The sequence below is a fragment of the Bufo gargarizans genome, chromosome 1 (assembly GCF_014858855.1).
Source record: "Bufo gargarizans isolate SCDJY-AF-19 chromosome 1, ASM1485885v1, whole genome shotgun sequence".
Taxonomy (NCBI): domain Eukaryota; kingdom Metazoa; phylum Chordata; class Amphibia; order Anura; family Bufonidae; genus Bufo; species Bufo gargarizans.
In genome coordinates, this window is record NC_058080.1 from 621,413,542 (window position 1) to 621,432,195 (window position 18,654).

An 18,654-nucleotide genomic window follows, 5' to 3' on the forward strand; every position below is an offset into this window, starting at 1 on the left:
TAAGGGCCTTCGAGCTTCTATTGGCTGATAAGGGTCATGTGACCATGCTTCTATTGGCTAATGTATTTTTGGGGAATATCTCAGGAACGGTACGTGCTAGAGATCTGAGACCCGGTCTAAAACCTCCCCGGACACCTGATTTACTTGTGTGCCAAATTTCGTGATTGTAAATGCGATGGTGCGAATTCCTTTAGCGGACATACACACATACACTCAGCTTTATATATCTTCTATACAGTGGATATAAAAAGTTAAAATGTCAGGTTTCTGTGATGTAAAAAAATTAGACAAAGATAAATCATTTCAGAACTTTTTCCACCTTTAATGTGACCTATAAACTGTACAACTCAATGGAAAAACAAACTGAAATCTTTTAGGTGGAGGAAGAAAAAGTATAAAAATGAAATAATATGGTTGCATAAGTGTGCACACCCTTAAACTAATACTTTGTTAAAGCACCTTTTGATTTTATTACAACACTCAGTCTTTTTGGGTATGAGTCTATCAGCATGGCACATTTTGACTTGGCAAGATTTGCCCACTCTTCTTTGCAAAAACACTCCAAATCTGTCAGATTGCAAGTGCATCTAATTCAGGTCTGGGCTCTGGCTGGGCCATTCCAAAACTTTAATCTTCTTCGGGTGAGGCCATTCCTTTGTTGATTTGGATGTATGCTTTGGGTCGTTGTCATGCTGAAAGATGAATTTCCTCTTCATGTTCAGCTTTCTAGCAGAAGTCTGAAGGTTTGTGCCAATATTGACTGGTATTTGGAACTGTTCATAATTCCCTCTAGCCTAACTAAGGCCCCAGTTCCAGCTGAAAAAAACAGCCCCAAAGTATGATGCTGCCACCACCATGCTTCACTGTGGGTATGGTGTCCTTTTGGTGATGTGCAGTGTTGTTTTTGCGCCAAACATATCTTTTGGAATTATGGCCAAAAAGTTCAACCTTGGTTTCATCAGACCATAACACCTTTCCCCACATGCTTTTGGGAGACTTCAGATGTGTTTTTGCAAAATGTAGCCTGGCTTGGATGTTTTTATTCGTAAGAAGCCAGTACTTTCCTGCAGCTCCTTTAATGTTGCTGTACGCCTCTTGGTAGCCTCCCAGACCAGTTTTCTCGTCTTTTCATCAATTTTGGAGGGACGTTTAGTTCTTGGTAATGTCACTGTTGTGCCATATTTTCTCCACTTGATGATGACTGTCTTCACTGTGTTCCATGGTATATCTAATGCCTTGGAAATTCTTTTGTACCCTTCTCCTGACTGATACCTTTTAACAGTGAGATCCCTCTGATGCTTTGGAAGCTCTCTGTGGACCATGGCTTTTGCTTTGGGATGTGACTAAGAAAATTTCAGGAAAGACCAACTAGAGCAGCAACTTTATTTGGGGTTAATCAGAGGCACTTTAAATGATGGCAGGTGTATGCTGACTCCTATTTAACATTTGAATGTGATTGCTTAATTCTGAACACAGCTACATCCCCAGTTGTGCACACTTATGCAACCACATTATTTTAGTTTTTTAAATAGTAAAATGGCGGGCCACTGTGGGGGGGGGGGGGGGTCAGTGTTAAGGGGTGGGGGACTGTGGAGTTCATTGTTAAAGGGGTGGGTGCTGAAGAGGTCACTGTTATGGGGGATACTGTCGATGTCTTTTAACGACACACACAAACATTAAATGAAATAGATGAAATATACCCGTGCAAAGCCGGGTCCTTCTGCTAGTTGGATATATAGAACAACATAGTAATACAACTAAGGCAATTACCTGTACTTGCCTGTACAAAAAACTGATATTTCTTTTTCATTCCTTCCAACAGCTTGGATTTTTGACATTTTTAAGACTTTACACCTTTTATCTCCTTGGGCATCTAACACATTTTAATGAACAAAAAAGCAGACTTTCTACATATTTAAAAGGTTGGTGTTCAGACATATTTAAATAATAAATGTGCATCTCCACTTATTTCTGCTGACTCACAAAAATTATATGGTGGCTGGTGCTTTGTGATTCGATTTAGTCTAATAATGGTTCCTCAGGATCTATATGCACCTCATCTATTCTGAGTTGTAAACAGTTTTTCTATTGTATCCCTTATATAGCACTTCCTGCATGTGAAACAACGTATCAGCCATATCCAAATGTTCTTTCGTCCATACATGTAATGTTGAAGGTTGGAGAAATCATATGTGATTCAGACTCTTCCTTAGAAACAAGTATACCTTCACAGGTGAGTGTTCATCATTTATTAGCAGGATGGAACAAACAAGTCCTTCGTGCAGCCACGATAGGGATTGTAAGGTTAAAGGAGCTATCAGTAGGTTACCTGGTAGGCTTAGAACCAAGTGTAAGTAGTGATTGGCCAGGTTAGGAGGGGGAGGGCAGACTTACCTTTATAAAGTGGAGCATTGGGGAAGACCCCTCTACCAGCCCACCCCTTAGATTTCACTTGATGGGTGGCAGTGAGGGCTAGTTTGTATATAAGGTAATTGCTGTTACAGCAGGCAGCACTGAGAAGGGATTGGAGTTATGAAACGCCCCTTAAGGAGAAAGACTTGGTGGTGGATCCTCCTGAGATAGTGGTCCTGGGGAACAGGTTCAAAAGAACCAACATACAATACCTCAACATATTTCTCAACCCCATGTTGGAACGTTGTGACTGGGGAGTGCCTAGGTACCGCTAGATAAGGCTTTTCGAGATCTTCAATGATATGGCAGCAGATTTCAGGGTATGTATATATATATATATATATATATATATATATATATATATATCTACCGGTGTATATTTATATATATATATATATATATATATACAGTACAGACCAAAAGTTTGGACACACCTTCTCATTCAAAGAGTTGTCTTTATTTCCATGACTATGAAAATTGTAGATTCACACTGAAGGCATCAAAACTATGAATTAACACATGTGGAATTATATACATAACAAAAAACTGTGAAACAACTTAAAATATGTCATATTCTAGGTTCTTCAAAGTAGCCACCATTTGCTTTGATTACTGCTTTGCACATTCTTGGCATTCTCTTGATGAGTTTCAAGAGGTAGTCACCTGAAATGGTTTTCACTTCACAGGTGTGCCCTGTCAGGTTTAATAAGTGGGATTTCTTGCCTTATAAATGGGGTCGGGACCATCAGTTGCGTTGTGGAGAAGTCAGGTGGATACACAGCTGATAGTCCTACTGAATAGACTTTAAGAATTTGTATTATGGCAAGAAAAAAGCAGCTAAGTAAAGAAAAACTAGTGGCCATCATTACTTTAAGAAATGAAGGTCAGTCAGTCCGAAAAATTGGGAAAACTTTAAAAGTGTCCCCAAGTGCAGTCACAAAAACCATCAAGCGCTTCAAAGAAACTGGCTCACATGCGGACCGCCCCAGGAAAGGAAGACCAAGAGTCACCTCTGCTGCGGAGGATAAGTTCATCCGAGTCACCAGCCTCAGAAATCGCAGGTTAACAGCAGCTCAGATTAGAGACCAGGTCAATGCCACACAGAGTTCTAGCAGCAGACGCATCTCTAGAACAACTGTTAAGAGGAGACTGTGTGAATCAGGTCTTCAAGGTAGAATATCTGCTAGGAAACCACTGCTAAGGACAGGCAACAAGCAGAAGAGACTTGTTTGGGCTAAAGAACACAAGGTCTGATGAGTCCAAATTTGAGATCTTTGGTTCCAACCACCGTGTCTTTGTGCGACGCAGAAAAGGTGAACGGATCGACTCTACATGCCTGGTTCCCACCGTGAAGCATGGAGGAGGAGGTGTGATGGTGTGGGGGTGCTTTGCTGGTGACACTGTTGGGGATTTATTCAAAATTTAAGGCATACGGAACCAGCATGGCTACGACAGCATCTTGCAGCGGCATGCTATTCCTTCCGGTTTGCGTTTAGTTGGAGCATCATTTATTTTTCAACAGGACAATGACCCCAAACACACCTCCAGGCTGTGTAAGGGCTATTTGACCATGAAGGAGAGTGATGGGGTGCTGCGCCAATGACCTGGCCTCCACAGTCACCGGACCTGAACCCAATCAAGATGGTTTGGGGTGAGCTGGACCGCAGAGTGAAGGGAAAAGGGCCAACAAGTGCTAAGCATCTCTGGGAACTCCTTCAAGACTGTTGGAAGACCATTTCAGGTGACTACCTCTTGAAGCTCATCAAGAGAATGCCAAGAGTGTGCAAAGCAGTAATCAAAGCAAAAGGTGGCTACTTTGAAGAACCTAGAATATGACATATTTTCAGTTGTTTCACACTTTTTTGTTATGTATATAATTCCACATGTGTTAATTCATAGTTTTGATGCCTTCAGTGTGAATCTACAATTTTCATAGTCATGAAAATAAAGAAAACTCTTTGAATGAGAAGGTGTGTCCAAACTTTTGGTCTGTACTGTATATATAGAGAGAGAGAGGCTTGAAAAAGTATTTATACCCCTTGAACTTTTCCAAATTTTTTCACGTTGCACGCTTAAGATGTATTTTATTGGGATTTGATGTGATAGACCAACACAAAGTAGCAAGTATTTGTGACGTGATAAGAAATTGATACATGGTTTAAAAAATTTAAAAACAAAAAAAATCAGGAAAGTGTGCCTCACGTCACACATACTTGCTACATTGTGTTGGTCTATCATATAAAATCACAATAAAGCACTTTAAATTTGTGGGTATAATGTGAAAAAATGTGCAAATGTTCAAGGGGTATGAATATTTTTTCAAGGCACTGTATGTCAGTGTCACTCTACCATTATTTGCTATTGTGTCATTGTGTTCAAGAGCTTAAAGGGATTCTGTCACCTCCCCTAAGGCAAAAAACGATTTAAAACCAGCCATGCAGCACAGCTTACCTGGATTAGGCTGTGCTGTTCAATCTTGAAATCCGTCCAGCAGTTAGTTCAAAAAACGAGTTTGATCAATGAGGAAATGCGTCCTGAAGGTGCCCAGAGGGGCGTTTTTTTCTTCTGAGAGAGCCCAGTCCCGCCCCTTTTTCAGTGCCCAGCCCGCCTTCCTTTTACTTCCTAACCGCCGCCCCCAGCCTGCCACAGCCTCCCCTTCCTCTCCTCCCCCTCCCTCTTGCCGAACGAAGTCTCGCACAGGCGCAGTACCCACTGAGGGCTGCGCCTGTGCGATCATCAGGAGACTGAGGGCGGCAGCTTCATCTTCGTCACTGGGCATGCGCCGAGCCCAGTGACGTCCGATGCTCGCTCTTCCCTCAGTCAGCAGGGAAGAGCGAGCATCGGACGTCACTGGGCTCGGCGCATGCCCAGTGACGAAGATGAAGCTGCCGCCCTCAGTCTCCTGATGATCGCACAGGCGCAGCCCTCAGTGGGTACTGCGCCTGTGCGAGACTTCGTTCGGCGTGAGGGAGGGGGAGGAGAGGCAGGAGAGGCTGTGGCAGGCTGGGGGCGGCAGTTAGAAAATACAAGGAAGGCGGGCTGGGCACTGTAAGAGGGGCGGTACTGGGCTCTCTCAGAAGAAAAAAACGCCCCTCTGGGCACCTTCAGGACGCATTTCCTCATTGATCAAACTCGTTTTTTGAACTAACTGCTGGACGGATTTCAAGATTGAACAGCACAGCCTAATCCAGGTAAGCTGTGCTGCATGGCTGGTTTTAAATCGTTTTTTGCCTTAGGGGAGGTGACAGAATCCCTTTAAGGGCAGAGGGAGAAAACAAAAATTACTAAAAAAATTAAAATATATAAAACAAAAATCTAAACAAAAACCACTCAGGCCCTAGGAGACCTCATAGAGTCATATACAAATTTTCAGATCAATTGGAGCATATATTATTTGTGTAGAATCAATTCGGACACAAATAAAAAAAAATCGAACACAAAACGAATTTCAAGAACTTTGCTCAACCGTAGTCTGAAGACTTTACAAATGCACTGTATGTGTGCAGTATACTGTATTGCAGACAGTATTTCTATGGTTTAACCTTAGTGGGACATAGAGGATTATCGTAATTTGGTAATGCCATTTTAATTGTTACCTAAATTATGTTACAAGCAATCACATTACAACACCAGTGCTACATCATTACCAAAGGTCTGGCATAAGCTGGAAAAAGTTGGCTAATAAACTTTGAAAGCGTGAATGAAAAACTTAGAAGCAAAGGTGGAGTTAAAGGCCAATGTGAGGCAGCACAAATCCAAATTACTAATATATTAATCTTATTTACTAGGCAGAGGGACCACAAATGATCTTGCTTTGTATATGGAAAATATTTCATGGCCGAACGCAATTAACCGGTTTATAAAGGAAGCTTAAAGTCTCCCAAATATATACAGCACATCTTGCAAAATGTTGTCAGTCCCGGTTTATATACCATATACATTGTAAGTGGTTGGTAGGTCTCTCTACACTCTAGTGTAATGGTGCAACTGGTCAGTCCACAGTTCAGGAAATTGCTGCCACCGGTCAGTTCACAGTCTGGTATAATGCTGCTTCTGGTCGGTCCATAGTCTATAATAACTCTGACACCAGTCAGACCACAGTGTAGTGTAATGCTGCTGCCAATCAGTCCACAATCTCCTGTAGCCCAACATTTTTAGTGTAATGCTAATGCCGGTCAGTCCACAGTCTAGTGCTGTCTCTGGTCATTAGATCGTCTACTGTAATGCTGCCATCGGTTAACCGACAATCTACTGTAACCCTGCCACCGTTCAGTCCACCATCTAGTGTAATGCTGTCACCAGTCAGTCCATAGTCTAGTGTAACCCTGCCACTGGTCAGTCCACATCGTAGTGTAATGCTGCCATAGGTTAACCCACAGTCTACTGTAACCCTGCCACCATTTAGTTCACCATCTAGTGTAATTCTGTCACCAGTTGGTCCATAGTCTAGTGTAACCCTGCCACTGGACAGTCCACAGCATAGTGTAATGCTGCCAAATGTCAACCCACAGTTTAGTGTAACCCTGCCACCATTTAGTTCACCATCTAGTGTAATTCTGTCACCAGTTGGTCTATAGTCTAGTGTAACCCTGCCATTGGGCAGTCCACAGTGTACTGTAATACTGCCATAGGTCAACCCACAGTCTAGTGTAACCCTGCCACTGGTCAGTCCACAGTGTAGTCTAATGTCAAGGTAGGTCAACCCACAGTCTAGTGTAAACACTCCCTTTACTTGTTACCATGTTATTTTATGTTATCACCCTATTACTTATTATTTGCTGATGTTATTTGAAGGAGGAGGCTGGGTGTGACTGGGCTTCAGAAATGCGGTTAGAAATGTGTCTTAAAAAACTTGCCTAACTTGTCCTCTTTCTGTTCATTGAAAGTTAGGATGTAAGGTTTTTGGTCCTATCTTTTTTGAACTCTTGTATGTTTTTCAACATAAGATATGTGCTTGCCAGAGAAATATATAAAAAGCAACTATTTATTTTGTGATAAGACATAGCACTATTTCTTCATGGTAGTGTTATTCAGATATTTCTTCTCATGTCTTGCAGAAACAACCAGCCCTCAAAGACAAATTGAGTTTAGATTCAGGAGCAGCTGAAACAGACACATTTCTTTGGCATGTGCTTATGATTTGGCAGCACACGCAAAATAATAGTACAGATTTACATGATGTTAGCAAGCATCTTTTCCTCCCGAAGGAACATCTACATCAAGAAAACTGGTTTGTATCAAACAGTCTGCATAATATTACTGAGAATTTACATAGTAATTTAATTTGGCAATTTAAAAAAAAACATCATCCTTTGTATAGTGACCCTTCTTCTCTTCCCCATAATACATGCCTTTTATCATTATTTTAGCTGGGGCCTTGTGACAGGTTATAGAGTCTAGCTGCTCTTTTAAGGCCAATTATTTTTTTCATAGTTCACTTTCAGGATGAGATTAAAATCCTCAAATGCCGAGATCATTGTAGTTAGGGGAAGTGATGGAACTTGCTGGATTTTGCCCTTAGATTATATTCATAAGGGGTAATAATGATGTGATAAAGAAACCTCATCATTACTACACGGATGGTGACATGTATGATCAGCTGTCTGCTCCGGCTAAAAGACAGGTGTCCTTAGTATGAGACTGCCCCCTATTTTGTGTATATTCTGTAACAGGCTGACTTGAAAGGGGTTGTCTCATGATTAGTTAAAAAAATGAATTTGAGACATCAAAAAGTGCATGGCAATCTAATAAGGCTTCTCACAGGGATCCAGAGACCTCCCCATTCATGGATCCAGTTACTCTTCTAAATCTTTTCGGCTGACTACTTCGTTAGTGTGTCATTTCTTGGGGGATGTGTATTTTCTGCTGAATCTCCCTCCCTGTAACTGTCACAGCTTGTTACAGAAGATATAGCTGGTGGCAGTTGAAAGATGGACCACCTGTGTGACACCTCAGCGAGGTAGACTGAGAATTAAGGAAAAGAACAAACAACAGGTGGCGCTATACTGATATATTTAGTGGAATAACCCAGTGGCAATAGTGCATTTTTAATTACTTGCACTTTAAAAAAGTATTCAGATCCAGCCACTGGTTTGAAAAATGAAGAAAATGAAGAATATTTTTGTCACTGACCAGTAAAAAACCCTCCTGCCATGAATTACTGGGTGCATGTTTAGTAGAGATAGGGTTAGGGGTAGGCAATGCTAGTAAGGTAGTAATAGATTTGATTTGGTTTTTAAAAAGTTTGGAATCACTAGAATTCATAAATTCCGGTCAGTGCACAATCTAGTGAAATTCATAAACTAAGTGTCTGATTGGGGGGCTTCTGTTATTGTTCCTCACGGTCAAAAGAATGGGTGTCCTGTGTCGTCCCCCCCCCCCCCCCCCCCCGCATGAAAATGGAGATGCATTCATCTGCATGGGACTTCCAGAGATTGGGTACTGTACTGAGCTTTTCTTTAGCAGTCCAATATACATAAAAGAAGCAGCAGCTCATGTACACAACCTCTGATCCATATAGGGGGACATGGGACCTCTATTCTCATGATCTGTGAGGGTCCCAGCGGTTGGACCATCTCTGATCAGATACTAATCATGTGGACAAGGGATAAGTGTAAATCTTGGCATAATAACTCTTAATTATTAATAAATAACTCTTTAAGATATTACTAATAGGGGTAAACTGGAACCATCCTAGAGACAAAAAAAGATAATGTTGGCCAAGGTGCAGAGCTTCAAAAAAGGATATCGGAGTAAACCGTTTGAGAAACAGATGTCAAACACATCCAATGGTGGCTTCCACAGAGGGATTGATCTTTGTTATAGACAACTTCTTCAGAGTCACCACATCGATCAGCTAACTGCCGCAGACCCAGCTCCTGGCATCCTTGGCAAACAGCTGATTTTGCATCCTCTGCAGTAGATATGTATTTTTACATGGCAACCATTTAGATGATTGGTCCATCCATGTAATGTATGGATGACATGACTTAAAGAGGACCTTTCACCTTGAAAAACATTGTGAACGAAGTATGCTGCCATGGAGAGCGGCGCCCGGGGATCTCACTGCACTTACTATTATCCCCGGGCGCCGCTCCATTCTCCCGTTATGTCCTCTTTAAGTCAGCCAGCAGCTCTCAATTATGTCTTATAGAGGGGATACTAAGTCATTCCTTTCAAGGCTGGGGCTACAACTGGATTTTATGTAGCACTTTTGTTTAATATTGCATACAGCTGTAGCTCAATAGTTAAAATCAATCAAAAGCTCTACAAAAAGTCAAGGTGTAGCTCCAGCCTAAATATTACACGCAGTCTCTTTAAAGGGCATCTGTCAGCACATTTGTCCGTATGACACTGGCTGACCTGCAGCTGATGACATCTGTGTTGGTCCCATGTTCATATATGTCCACATTGCTTAGAAAAATGAAGTTTCAATATATGCAAATGAGCCTCTTGGAGCAACAGGGCCTTGCCATTACACCCGCAACTGCTGCACCCTCTGCATTTAGATTGACAGAGCTAGACAGTGTGAACATCATAACGCCTGGTCCTGTCAATCCAAGTACAGAGGGGACGGCAGTTGCAGAGAGAGCTGAGCCTCTAGGTGTAACAGCAACGCCCCCGTTGCTCCTGGAGACTCATTTGTATATATTAAAACATCCTTTTTCTCAGCAATTTGGACACATATGAATATGGGATCAACACAGATGCCTTCAGATGCCAAGCGCACATGTAACAGGTCAGTGAGCTTAACTTCCATTGCAGGAAGAGTGTTTAAATGGCTCTTACAGAAATATATACCCGAGTATGTGACCTCAAATAATATCATAAGTGATAACTAGCATGGGTTTAGCAAGGACAGAAGTTCTCAGACTAACCTGATTTGTTTTTTTGGGGAGGTGAGTAGAAGCCTGGACAGAGGGGCAGCTGTGGATGTTGGACTGTGTAAAGGCTTTTCTTTTGCTTCTAGCTTCTCCTGTTCCTCCACTATAGGTGCCATTATTTTCAGCACAATAGCATTAAATTGTCATGTGGACGGTCTCCAGCACTCAGAGTCAATGCGACATCACATCAACAATTAACACTGAGTGCTGGGGACCATCCAACTGACAATTCAATGCTATTGTGCTGAAAATAATGGCACCTATAGTGGAGGAACAGGAGAAGCTAGACGTAAAAGGAAACACCCTCACAGTCAGCGATGATTGGTCTTCAAAGGTTTGAAGCCTGATGAACTGTGAGGACATGACAGGTCCTCTTTAAATGGTGACAACCGCTCTCTGAAATGAATTACTTCTTGTTACTAATATGTTATTCATGCATACATCTGGCTATTATACTGATTCAGTTACATCAGAAACTGTCATTTTCTATTTTGAGGGCTTTTATACTCTTTTAATTCTTAAAGTTTTTCTGGGAGTCCATGATCCTTAATACAGAAATATCATTAAACTGATTCAAATGTAATCAATAATGTTCTTACTATTCCTGTAGCATGTCCCAGACCTGTCTTTATGCAAGTACAGAATGTGCTGTCATTACATTTTCCACTTAATTTACAATTGCACTTAATTGGGGAGAATAAATTGATTCATACAATGGACAATTTAAACATGAATTAATCACAGATAACTAGAATGCCCTAAGAAGCATGAAGACTGACGTAGATTGCGGTCATATATTAATTTGTAATATAGCGTTTGTCCACATAAATGTGCATCATGTACTGTAGCGGGGTTAACAAGGGTTTGCAACAATGAATGGTCAGATTATCATATGTGCTATTGAGACACTTGCTTGTATGGGTAAAAATATACAGTACATGGAAAATGAAGAAATATAACTGTTACAGTAGGCTCCAAGTTAATCAAGCCAGCCAGCTGGAATAGATGTGTTCATAGCAGAAAATTAGGTTAAATGATTATGAAATTACAGTCACGGTGCAAAGCTTACTGTAGGTCTGTATGCGTGACTTTAAGTGTGCCCACATAGAATGCAAAAGTTTTGATTCTCTAAGAAAGTTTTTGAAGAGATCCATAATTTGTTTTTATCAAAGCTCTTCTACATTGATCACAAATTGCAGTCCAATAGTTGAAGCCAATGACATATTATTATATTACATACTGTATTACTGCTCTTTTCTAGCTTTCATCAAAGAATCCTCCATTTACAATAATTCAAGCTTTGCAGATACTCAACATTCCAGCTGCTTCTACTCATCTATCCACTATACTCTTTTCAAGTTATCTACTGGCCATTGCCTGGAACATATTTTTTTTTTTTGCAATTCTGTCTGTAATGCCAGAAAACATCTATTCTCTATTGAAGGGCATCGGTTAGCAAATGTGTACCTAGGAAACTGACACTTTACCATTCCCTAAAGAATCTCTATAAAATATATACAGAGGCACAGCAATAAATACAACACTTGGGTATAATGCATCTGGACCAAGAGCCTTGTTCACAATTACTTTAGCTAGCTTGGACCATATCTACAATCAGCCATTTAAATATAATAATAGATGTACTAACAGCCCTGGCACCACCAATATTAGCTCATTTCTCTTCTTTTGTGTATGCAGAGCTAAAAAACAACACATTTAGTCACTCTGCCTTTTCCTGATCCCCAGTGACTATCTTTCCTTTAGCATTATTTAGGGGAACTACCTACCCTGACCTTATTTATTTTATTATTTTGGCATTTATTTGTTTAAACAATTTTGGGTGTTTGATTTGCTCTCTTTGGCACCCTGCTGTTCATTTTGTATTTTAGAAGATTTTATTTCATTTTTGCAGATTTTATTAAGCTCTTTGTAATTTTCATCATCAATGGACTGTACTTCTGATGCAGTGACTTGCTGTTTCAAAATAAGATACAACCTTTGTAGCTGCTCACTGATTTGGCAAATGGATGAGTGTCTGTCACAACCAGACAGCTGAGAAGCTCTGACAGAAGCCTTTCAGAACCTCCTCCTTGAGTTTTCTTTGTTTTGAATTTCAGTTCCTCATCTCGTTAGCCTCTCTCAGCTGTCATGTAGTTGGACTGATTGCATCCCTTTAAATTCCTCCCCATAATGCATTAGTGTGCGGCTTATACAACTTCCTGGAGTGTGTGTGCATGCTGATCCTATCTTCCAGCCTTCTACAAGATAAGTGCTGTACATTTATTTGTGATTTTCTGTTTGCTGGATCCCAGGTGACCCTGACTCCCTCCGTGTCTAGTGTAGGGAGCCGGTGGTCGTGTCCCCTCACTATTGTAGGGTGTTCAGGTGGTATATAGTCGAGGTACGTGGATATGCGACCATCCACCATTGGGATTTTCGCATAGGCTGAGCAGACAGGGAGAGAGCCAGGTCTGATGCAGGGGCCTCCCTTTTGTTCCTTAGTTTTGGATCCAGTGAGTCATATATTCATTTTGCATAGTCTTGTTTCCTGTACACCTTCCGTGACAGTGTCCTTAAGAAGAAGCCTCTCTGTATGAAAGAGGTTCTCGGGTGACCAGAAAAGTATGTTTTTCAAGTGAGATATAAACTTACAAATATTTCTTCATTTTCTAAATCAGGGGCCCCTTTTTAATCCATGTCTTGTGGTGTCAGAAGTGTAGCTAGGGGAGCAGTCTGACTCAGTTCACTAGCTAAGAAAGCCCCCTTGTCCATTATGGCTGAAGAGAAGGGCATTGGTTTTGGTAATGAACCACTTAGTCCCTTTATCACATAACCGACAAGGGGAGTGGGGGAAACTGTCTCCCTGTGTTACAATGTCACCTTACACAGGAGAAGCTACACTTTCATGGGTGCCAGATGGGGGTATACATAGGGCCATCAATGCAGTGCCTAAAATCAGTGCAGTACAGAAAATGAAAGTATATTAGTAAGAGTTGTCTATGCTATAGATACTGATGACCCATCCTGAGGATAGGTCTTTATTATCAGATCGTCCAGTTAGATATTTGAAGGAGCCCTTGCACGCACATGAGCGCTGTATCCTCTTCAATGTTTACCTGCACGCCATCGCCTTGTAGTGGTGGTGAAGTGTAATTACAGCCATGGGACAAATACGTAGAATTACACTGCACCACCGCTATACGGGACTCGGCGTGCAGGTAAACATTTAAGAGGATGCAGCGTTTACACAAGCGCCATGGCTAATCGGAAAGTTAGGGGACATGTACACCAACAGATTATCCGACAGATTTTCTGACCAATCATTGGCCTGATGGTCATTTACCCACACAGATCTTTTGTTTTATAGCACTTTTATTCATATGAAAGATGGCTCCCAAGTGCCCAGCTGGGTAGGCTTTCCTTTTCAAAGTTCTGAAGCCCACCGCCCTTCCCTAGTTCCCTGCTGCCTTCTCCTCTCCTAATCTCCCAAGGCTTCCTCCCCTCTCCCCTGACATCATGGCATTGCAGGAGAAGCAACCTTGGGAGGTTTAGGGAGGAGTAGACAACAGGGAAGGGTGGTGGGATTGGGCACTTTGAAAAGGAAAGCCCAGACAGCTGGGCACTTGGGAGCCATTTTTCATAGGAATAAAAGTGCATTATCCAGAAGGTATGGTTAATGCTTATACAACGTTCTGATGGGCATTGCTGGTAGTTGAATTAATGAAATTTACATGACAAATACAGAAAAAATAGAGTGTCATTTTGAGCGTCGCTTGAGGAGTTATTTGAATATAAAAAATAAAAATTGAATTCTGTATACCTTTCATTGGAAATTTGATTTCTAACATTAATATGCTTTAAATTATCTATTGTCAATTTCCTTGATTGTGTTCTCTAAGGTTCTATAATTTATCAGATATGTAAGTAAAAGAAAATTAAATTGACATTCATTGGGGAAATAAATACATAGGCTTTTACTGATTAACGCCATCTGTGCTATGAAACTAGCATGAATCCTGAATAATTTAAACAAGTTCATATTGAAAATTAAAATTGTGATTAAACTGATGTAACCAGTGATATGATATCTCATCGAGCAGGAGCACGAAGGGCATATTTCCTGAATGTAATACACGCTCTTGAATGTGCTGTGTTATAAACTTAGGATGTCTGTAAACCTTTTCTAATTGAAAATCCTCAGAACGAGGTGACATTTTCTTTCTGAAAGAGATGAAGACTTTTTATTTACTGCTTTAATCACTTGATTTTATTTTCATTATTGTTTTATTGCTTTTATGCAGGTTGGATTTCATTCTTGCCTTATTCATTTTGGGAGATGCTGCAAAAATTGATATTTTCTGTTTAAGAGCATTAGTAGAAATTGGTTGTGACTTTCTATCTACAATTTCACAATTTCAAGGAGAGGTAACTATGAATAGCTGCAAGTGTAATACATGTCAGTGGGGGGGAGACTGACATACATGCTTGGCACCACATTTATGTGGTACCATCTCAGATGTGACATTTTTTGGTGCCTTGCTCAGGAAGAGGCATGCCTTAGCAGGAAATTATGTGGGCTAGTGGGGAAGGAAGCATGGCTACAAGAAGTATTCTGTTAATTTCAAGAATAACTATTAGGGGATGCCTATTAGATCGAAAAACAGAAACAGAATAAAACAGTGCATCCTGCATGGTAGAAAAAAAAACACAGGTGCACATAGTCCTAGTTAAAGGGAAAGTCAAACAGGCATCTATGCCGTTCGTGGACATCTACTTTCAAGGTGAGCTGAACCCATAAAAACTGACTACCATTATTACTTTTCAGGGTGGCATAGAAATAGGTTTAGAGTTGGGTACCCATCCATATCGGGTCACTTTGCTGTTGGTGGATGGGCCCAGATATATTTTTTGATCGAAAAGTATGTGGGACCATTCAACAACAGCAAGGTGACCTCGATATGACTGGGAACCTTACTTTAGTTCTATTTCTATGCCACCCTGAGAGGTAAAAATTATAGCAGTCAGTGTTTTTATGAGTTCAGATCTCCTTAAAAGTAGATGCCCACGAATGGCACACAAACAGGTTTACCCATCCGTATTGAGGTCAGTGGTGGTTCCAGATATAGTTATCCCCCATCCTGTGGATAGAGAATCATTTGAAATTACCAGAATACATCTTTATGATGCGTCAGCGGGAAGGTAAATTGCACCAAACCTTTGTTGAAACGTAAGCCAGCCAATTGGTGGTTTGAATTTAGACGGAAGTGCCAAAAATGCACCAAAGTTATCATCCAGCACGAGCCACTTTAATAAATCTGACGGCCCATCTTTAGACTGTTTAGTCCAAGTCCACACTGTCTAAATTTTAGACAGGTTGAGTAAATCTCCCCCATTTTTTTCCACTAGGTGTCTATGGATCTGGTTTGTGAATTTCTCTTGTGAAAGCAGTGACAGAAATAGTCTCTGTGTGGCTTAATGCTATAGGGCCCTTTACACGGGCCGATAATCTGCCAGATAATTACTAACGAGCGTTCATAGCAAAACTTGTTAGAAATTATCTGACAGTGTAAAGGTGCTGCCCCGATTACCTGATGAATGAGCGAAATGCTCATTTGTCGGGTAATTGAATGGTTTGTGCAGGCACCTAAATCGTTGTTTGCCGGGGACAATCGATGGGGTTAGCGATCACTCCTCCCCATACTGTGGAGGAGATCTCTGCGTGTAAATGCAGCAGTCTTTCACTGACAAGCAGCTAATTTCCGGGAAGGAACGGTTCCTTTCGGACAGTCATCTGCTGAATTTTCCCTCTAAAGGGAATTTTAGGGTAAAGGCACACATTCAGGAGTTATGTGCCAACAATCCGGACTGAAATCCGCAGGTTTTCGCAGGGAAATCCGTGCAGTCAATCCCCATCAATTGGTGTGGATTTGCATGCGGATTTGGTGCGGATTTTCCACATGCGGATTTTACTCTTCCCATTCAATTCAATGGAGAAAATCCAATCACGAGAAATAAAATAAATTGACATGCTGCAGATTTTAAAATCCTTACGGAAAAAATCTGCATTGTGTGCATGAGAATTTCAAATTCTCATAGAATACAATATACATGACCTGAGGTCATGTACCTTTTCTGCTTGTAAATCTGCACGGAAAATCCGCCCACGATCAGGATTGCGTGCAGATTTTCTGACCGGATTTGTTGCTGCTTTTTCCTATATTGTGCAAGCACAACCACCACGGATGGATTGCAGGGTGATCGTAACCATGGAAATGAGCAGTGTATAATGTGATGGAAAAGTGAATCCAGTCAGCAAAGGAGACAATATGGACAATCACATTATATTAGTAAGTGGCTTGAGGTTCATGCTTTGAAGCTCTGCCCTGTGTCTAGTGAGGGTGATGTTATGGGGAGATGTTCACGGAAATAGCACAATCCCTCTAGAGGTTGTATTTCATATCTTCCTACTTATTATTTTCGTGTATGACATTTGCTGTCATGGTTTGCATGTGGCCCCAGTATCTAGAGGGTTAGGACAATGGCTTATAGATTTGTCTTTTCTATGTTCTCTTTGCAGGCCTCAATCTCTACACCAAGTTCCTCCTTATGGCGACTGGAAAGTATTTATGTTTATAGTATGGTGCTAGCAGATGTTTGCTTGCATGGAATCACATCTGAAATCCAAAAGCATGCATTTCTTGGATTTCAGAACAATAACGCGTGGAACATGGAGAGCACGGAAGCCAGTTTAAATGGTTTATTACATTTTAATCCTCCTAATGCATCAGATACCAGTAAGTAAATGTAACTACATTAAATGGGGTTTTCCATCTGGACATTTATGGCATAATGATCGGATATTCCATAAAGGGAATGGAGAGCAAGCCATGCAGTCACGGCTTTTTTCATTCATTGCTATGAGGCTTTTGAATATAGCCGGGGCCCTGTTCTTCAGACAGTGGTGGGTCACAGAGGTTGGACCTGAACCTATCGGACATTTATGGCGTATCCTATTGAAAAATGAGTCCAGTTAGTAAATAAATCTCCCAAAACAGTCATCCAAAAACTTTTTTTATGTACCTTTCTATATTTCATCCTCCCAGCAAATGTCCTTCTAGCTTATGCATGATTGTTTGTGGCCTCTTGGATGATGTCCTAATTTGAATTATTGTCTGTGACCGCAACAGTCCATTAGGAGACTACACTAAATGAACACTGGAAGTGATATAATTTGATGCAGACAGGAGGAAATAAGTTGGAGCAGGAGGGGCAATCCATAGGAAAATGGGAGCAATCATGTTACATGGCATGAATCGCACTCCTACGGTCCCGGCCATCAGGGAGGCCAATGCATTTTTCTATAGTGTGCTGGATTGCAGGGTGTTCATAACCCCTGGATATGAGCAGTGTATAATGAGATGAAAAAATGAATCCTGTCAGAATAGGAAGCAATATGGACAATTACAATACATTATTAAGTGCCTTGTATTTACTTTCTCTACACGATAAGGGTCCATTCACACATCTACAAAATGGGTCCGCATCCGTTCCACAATTTTGTGGAATGGGTGCAGACCCATTCATTTTCAATAGGGCCAGAATGTGCTGTCCACATCCGCATTTGCGGATCCGCATTTCCGCATCCGTGCTTCCGTTTCCGCAAAAAAATAGAACATGTCCTATTCTTGTCCGCAATTGCGGACATGATTAGGCATTTTCTATTATAGTGCCGGCGAGGTGTGGTCCGCAAATTGCAGAATGCACATTGCCAGTGTCCGTGTTTTGCGGATCTGCAGTTTGCGGATCCGCAGAACACTTACGGATGTGTGAATGGACCCTAAATGCCATTTGCTGAAGTGAGACAACCCCTTTAAGGAGTTACGGCTGCCTTTCTTGTAAACTATAGACGTTTCCAACCATAATTTCTTAATATATATTTTAAAAAGTCAGTCCTTCTGTGCCTCCATGACATTTATCTGCGTCCCTTTGCTATTCTGTCTTGATCTCAAGTCCTTAATGACTTGATATACCGTAATCTGTTGCTATGTTAATGCTGCTTTACAACAACCCCATTCAAAAGTTCAAGATTGTGAGACAATGTATATATGGCAACCAGGTTGTCAGGCAAGACTCATCCTTTCAGTTTAAGGCTATTAAAGGTGTATTCCAGTAGCTTCAAGTTATCCCCCCCCCCCCCACCCTCTGCTGGATAGGGAATAACTAACAGTTTGCTTGGAGTCTGACTGGTGGGACGCCCACTGATCCAGACAATGGAGATCCCATACCCCCATCCTGATGGAACAGCAGGTGCAGCATACACCCTGCTGCTCAGTTTATTTTCTGTGGGAGATAGCTGAGT

At 41.2% G+C, this 18,654-nt stretch overlaps 1 protein-coding gene across 3 annotated transcripts in view; it reads left to right on the top strand.

Moving 5' to 3' along the window:
- Window positions 1–18,654, top strand: part of TMEM232 (transmembrane protein 232) — a 210,074-nt gene that overhangs the window by 68,889 nt on the left and 122,531 nt on the right. For all 3 annotated transcript variants that reach the window (XM_044291232.1, XM_044291238.1, XM_044291243.1), the window contains 5 exons: window positions 1,823–1,922; window positions 2,106–2,233; window positions 7,470–7,642; window positions 14,597–14,720; window positions 16,873–17,089. In XM_044291232.1, coding sequence (XP_044147167.1) covers window positions 1,823–1,922; window positions 2,106–2,233; window positions 7,470–7,642; window positions 14,597–14,720; window positions 16,873–17,089 — 742 coding nt within the window. The remainder of the gene's footprint in view (window positions 1–1,822; window positions 1,923–2,105; window positions 2,234–7,469; window positions 7,643–14,596; window positions 14,721–16,872; window positions 17,090–18,654) is intronic.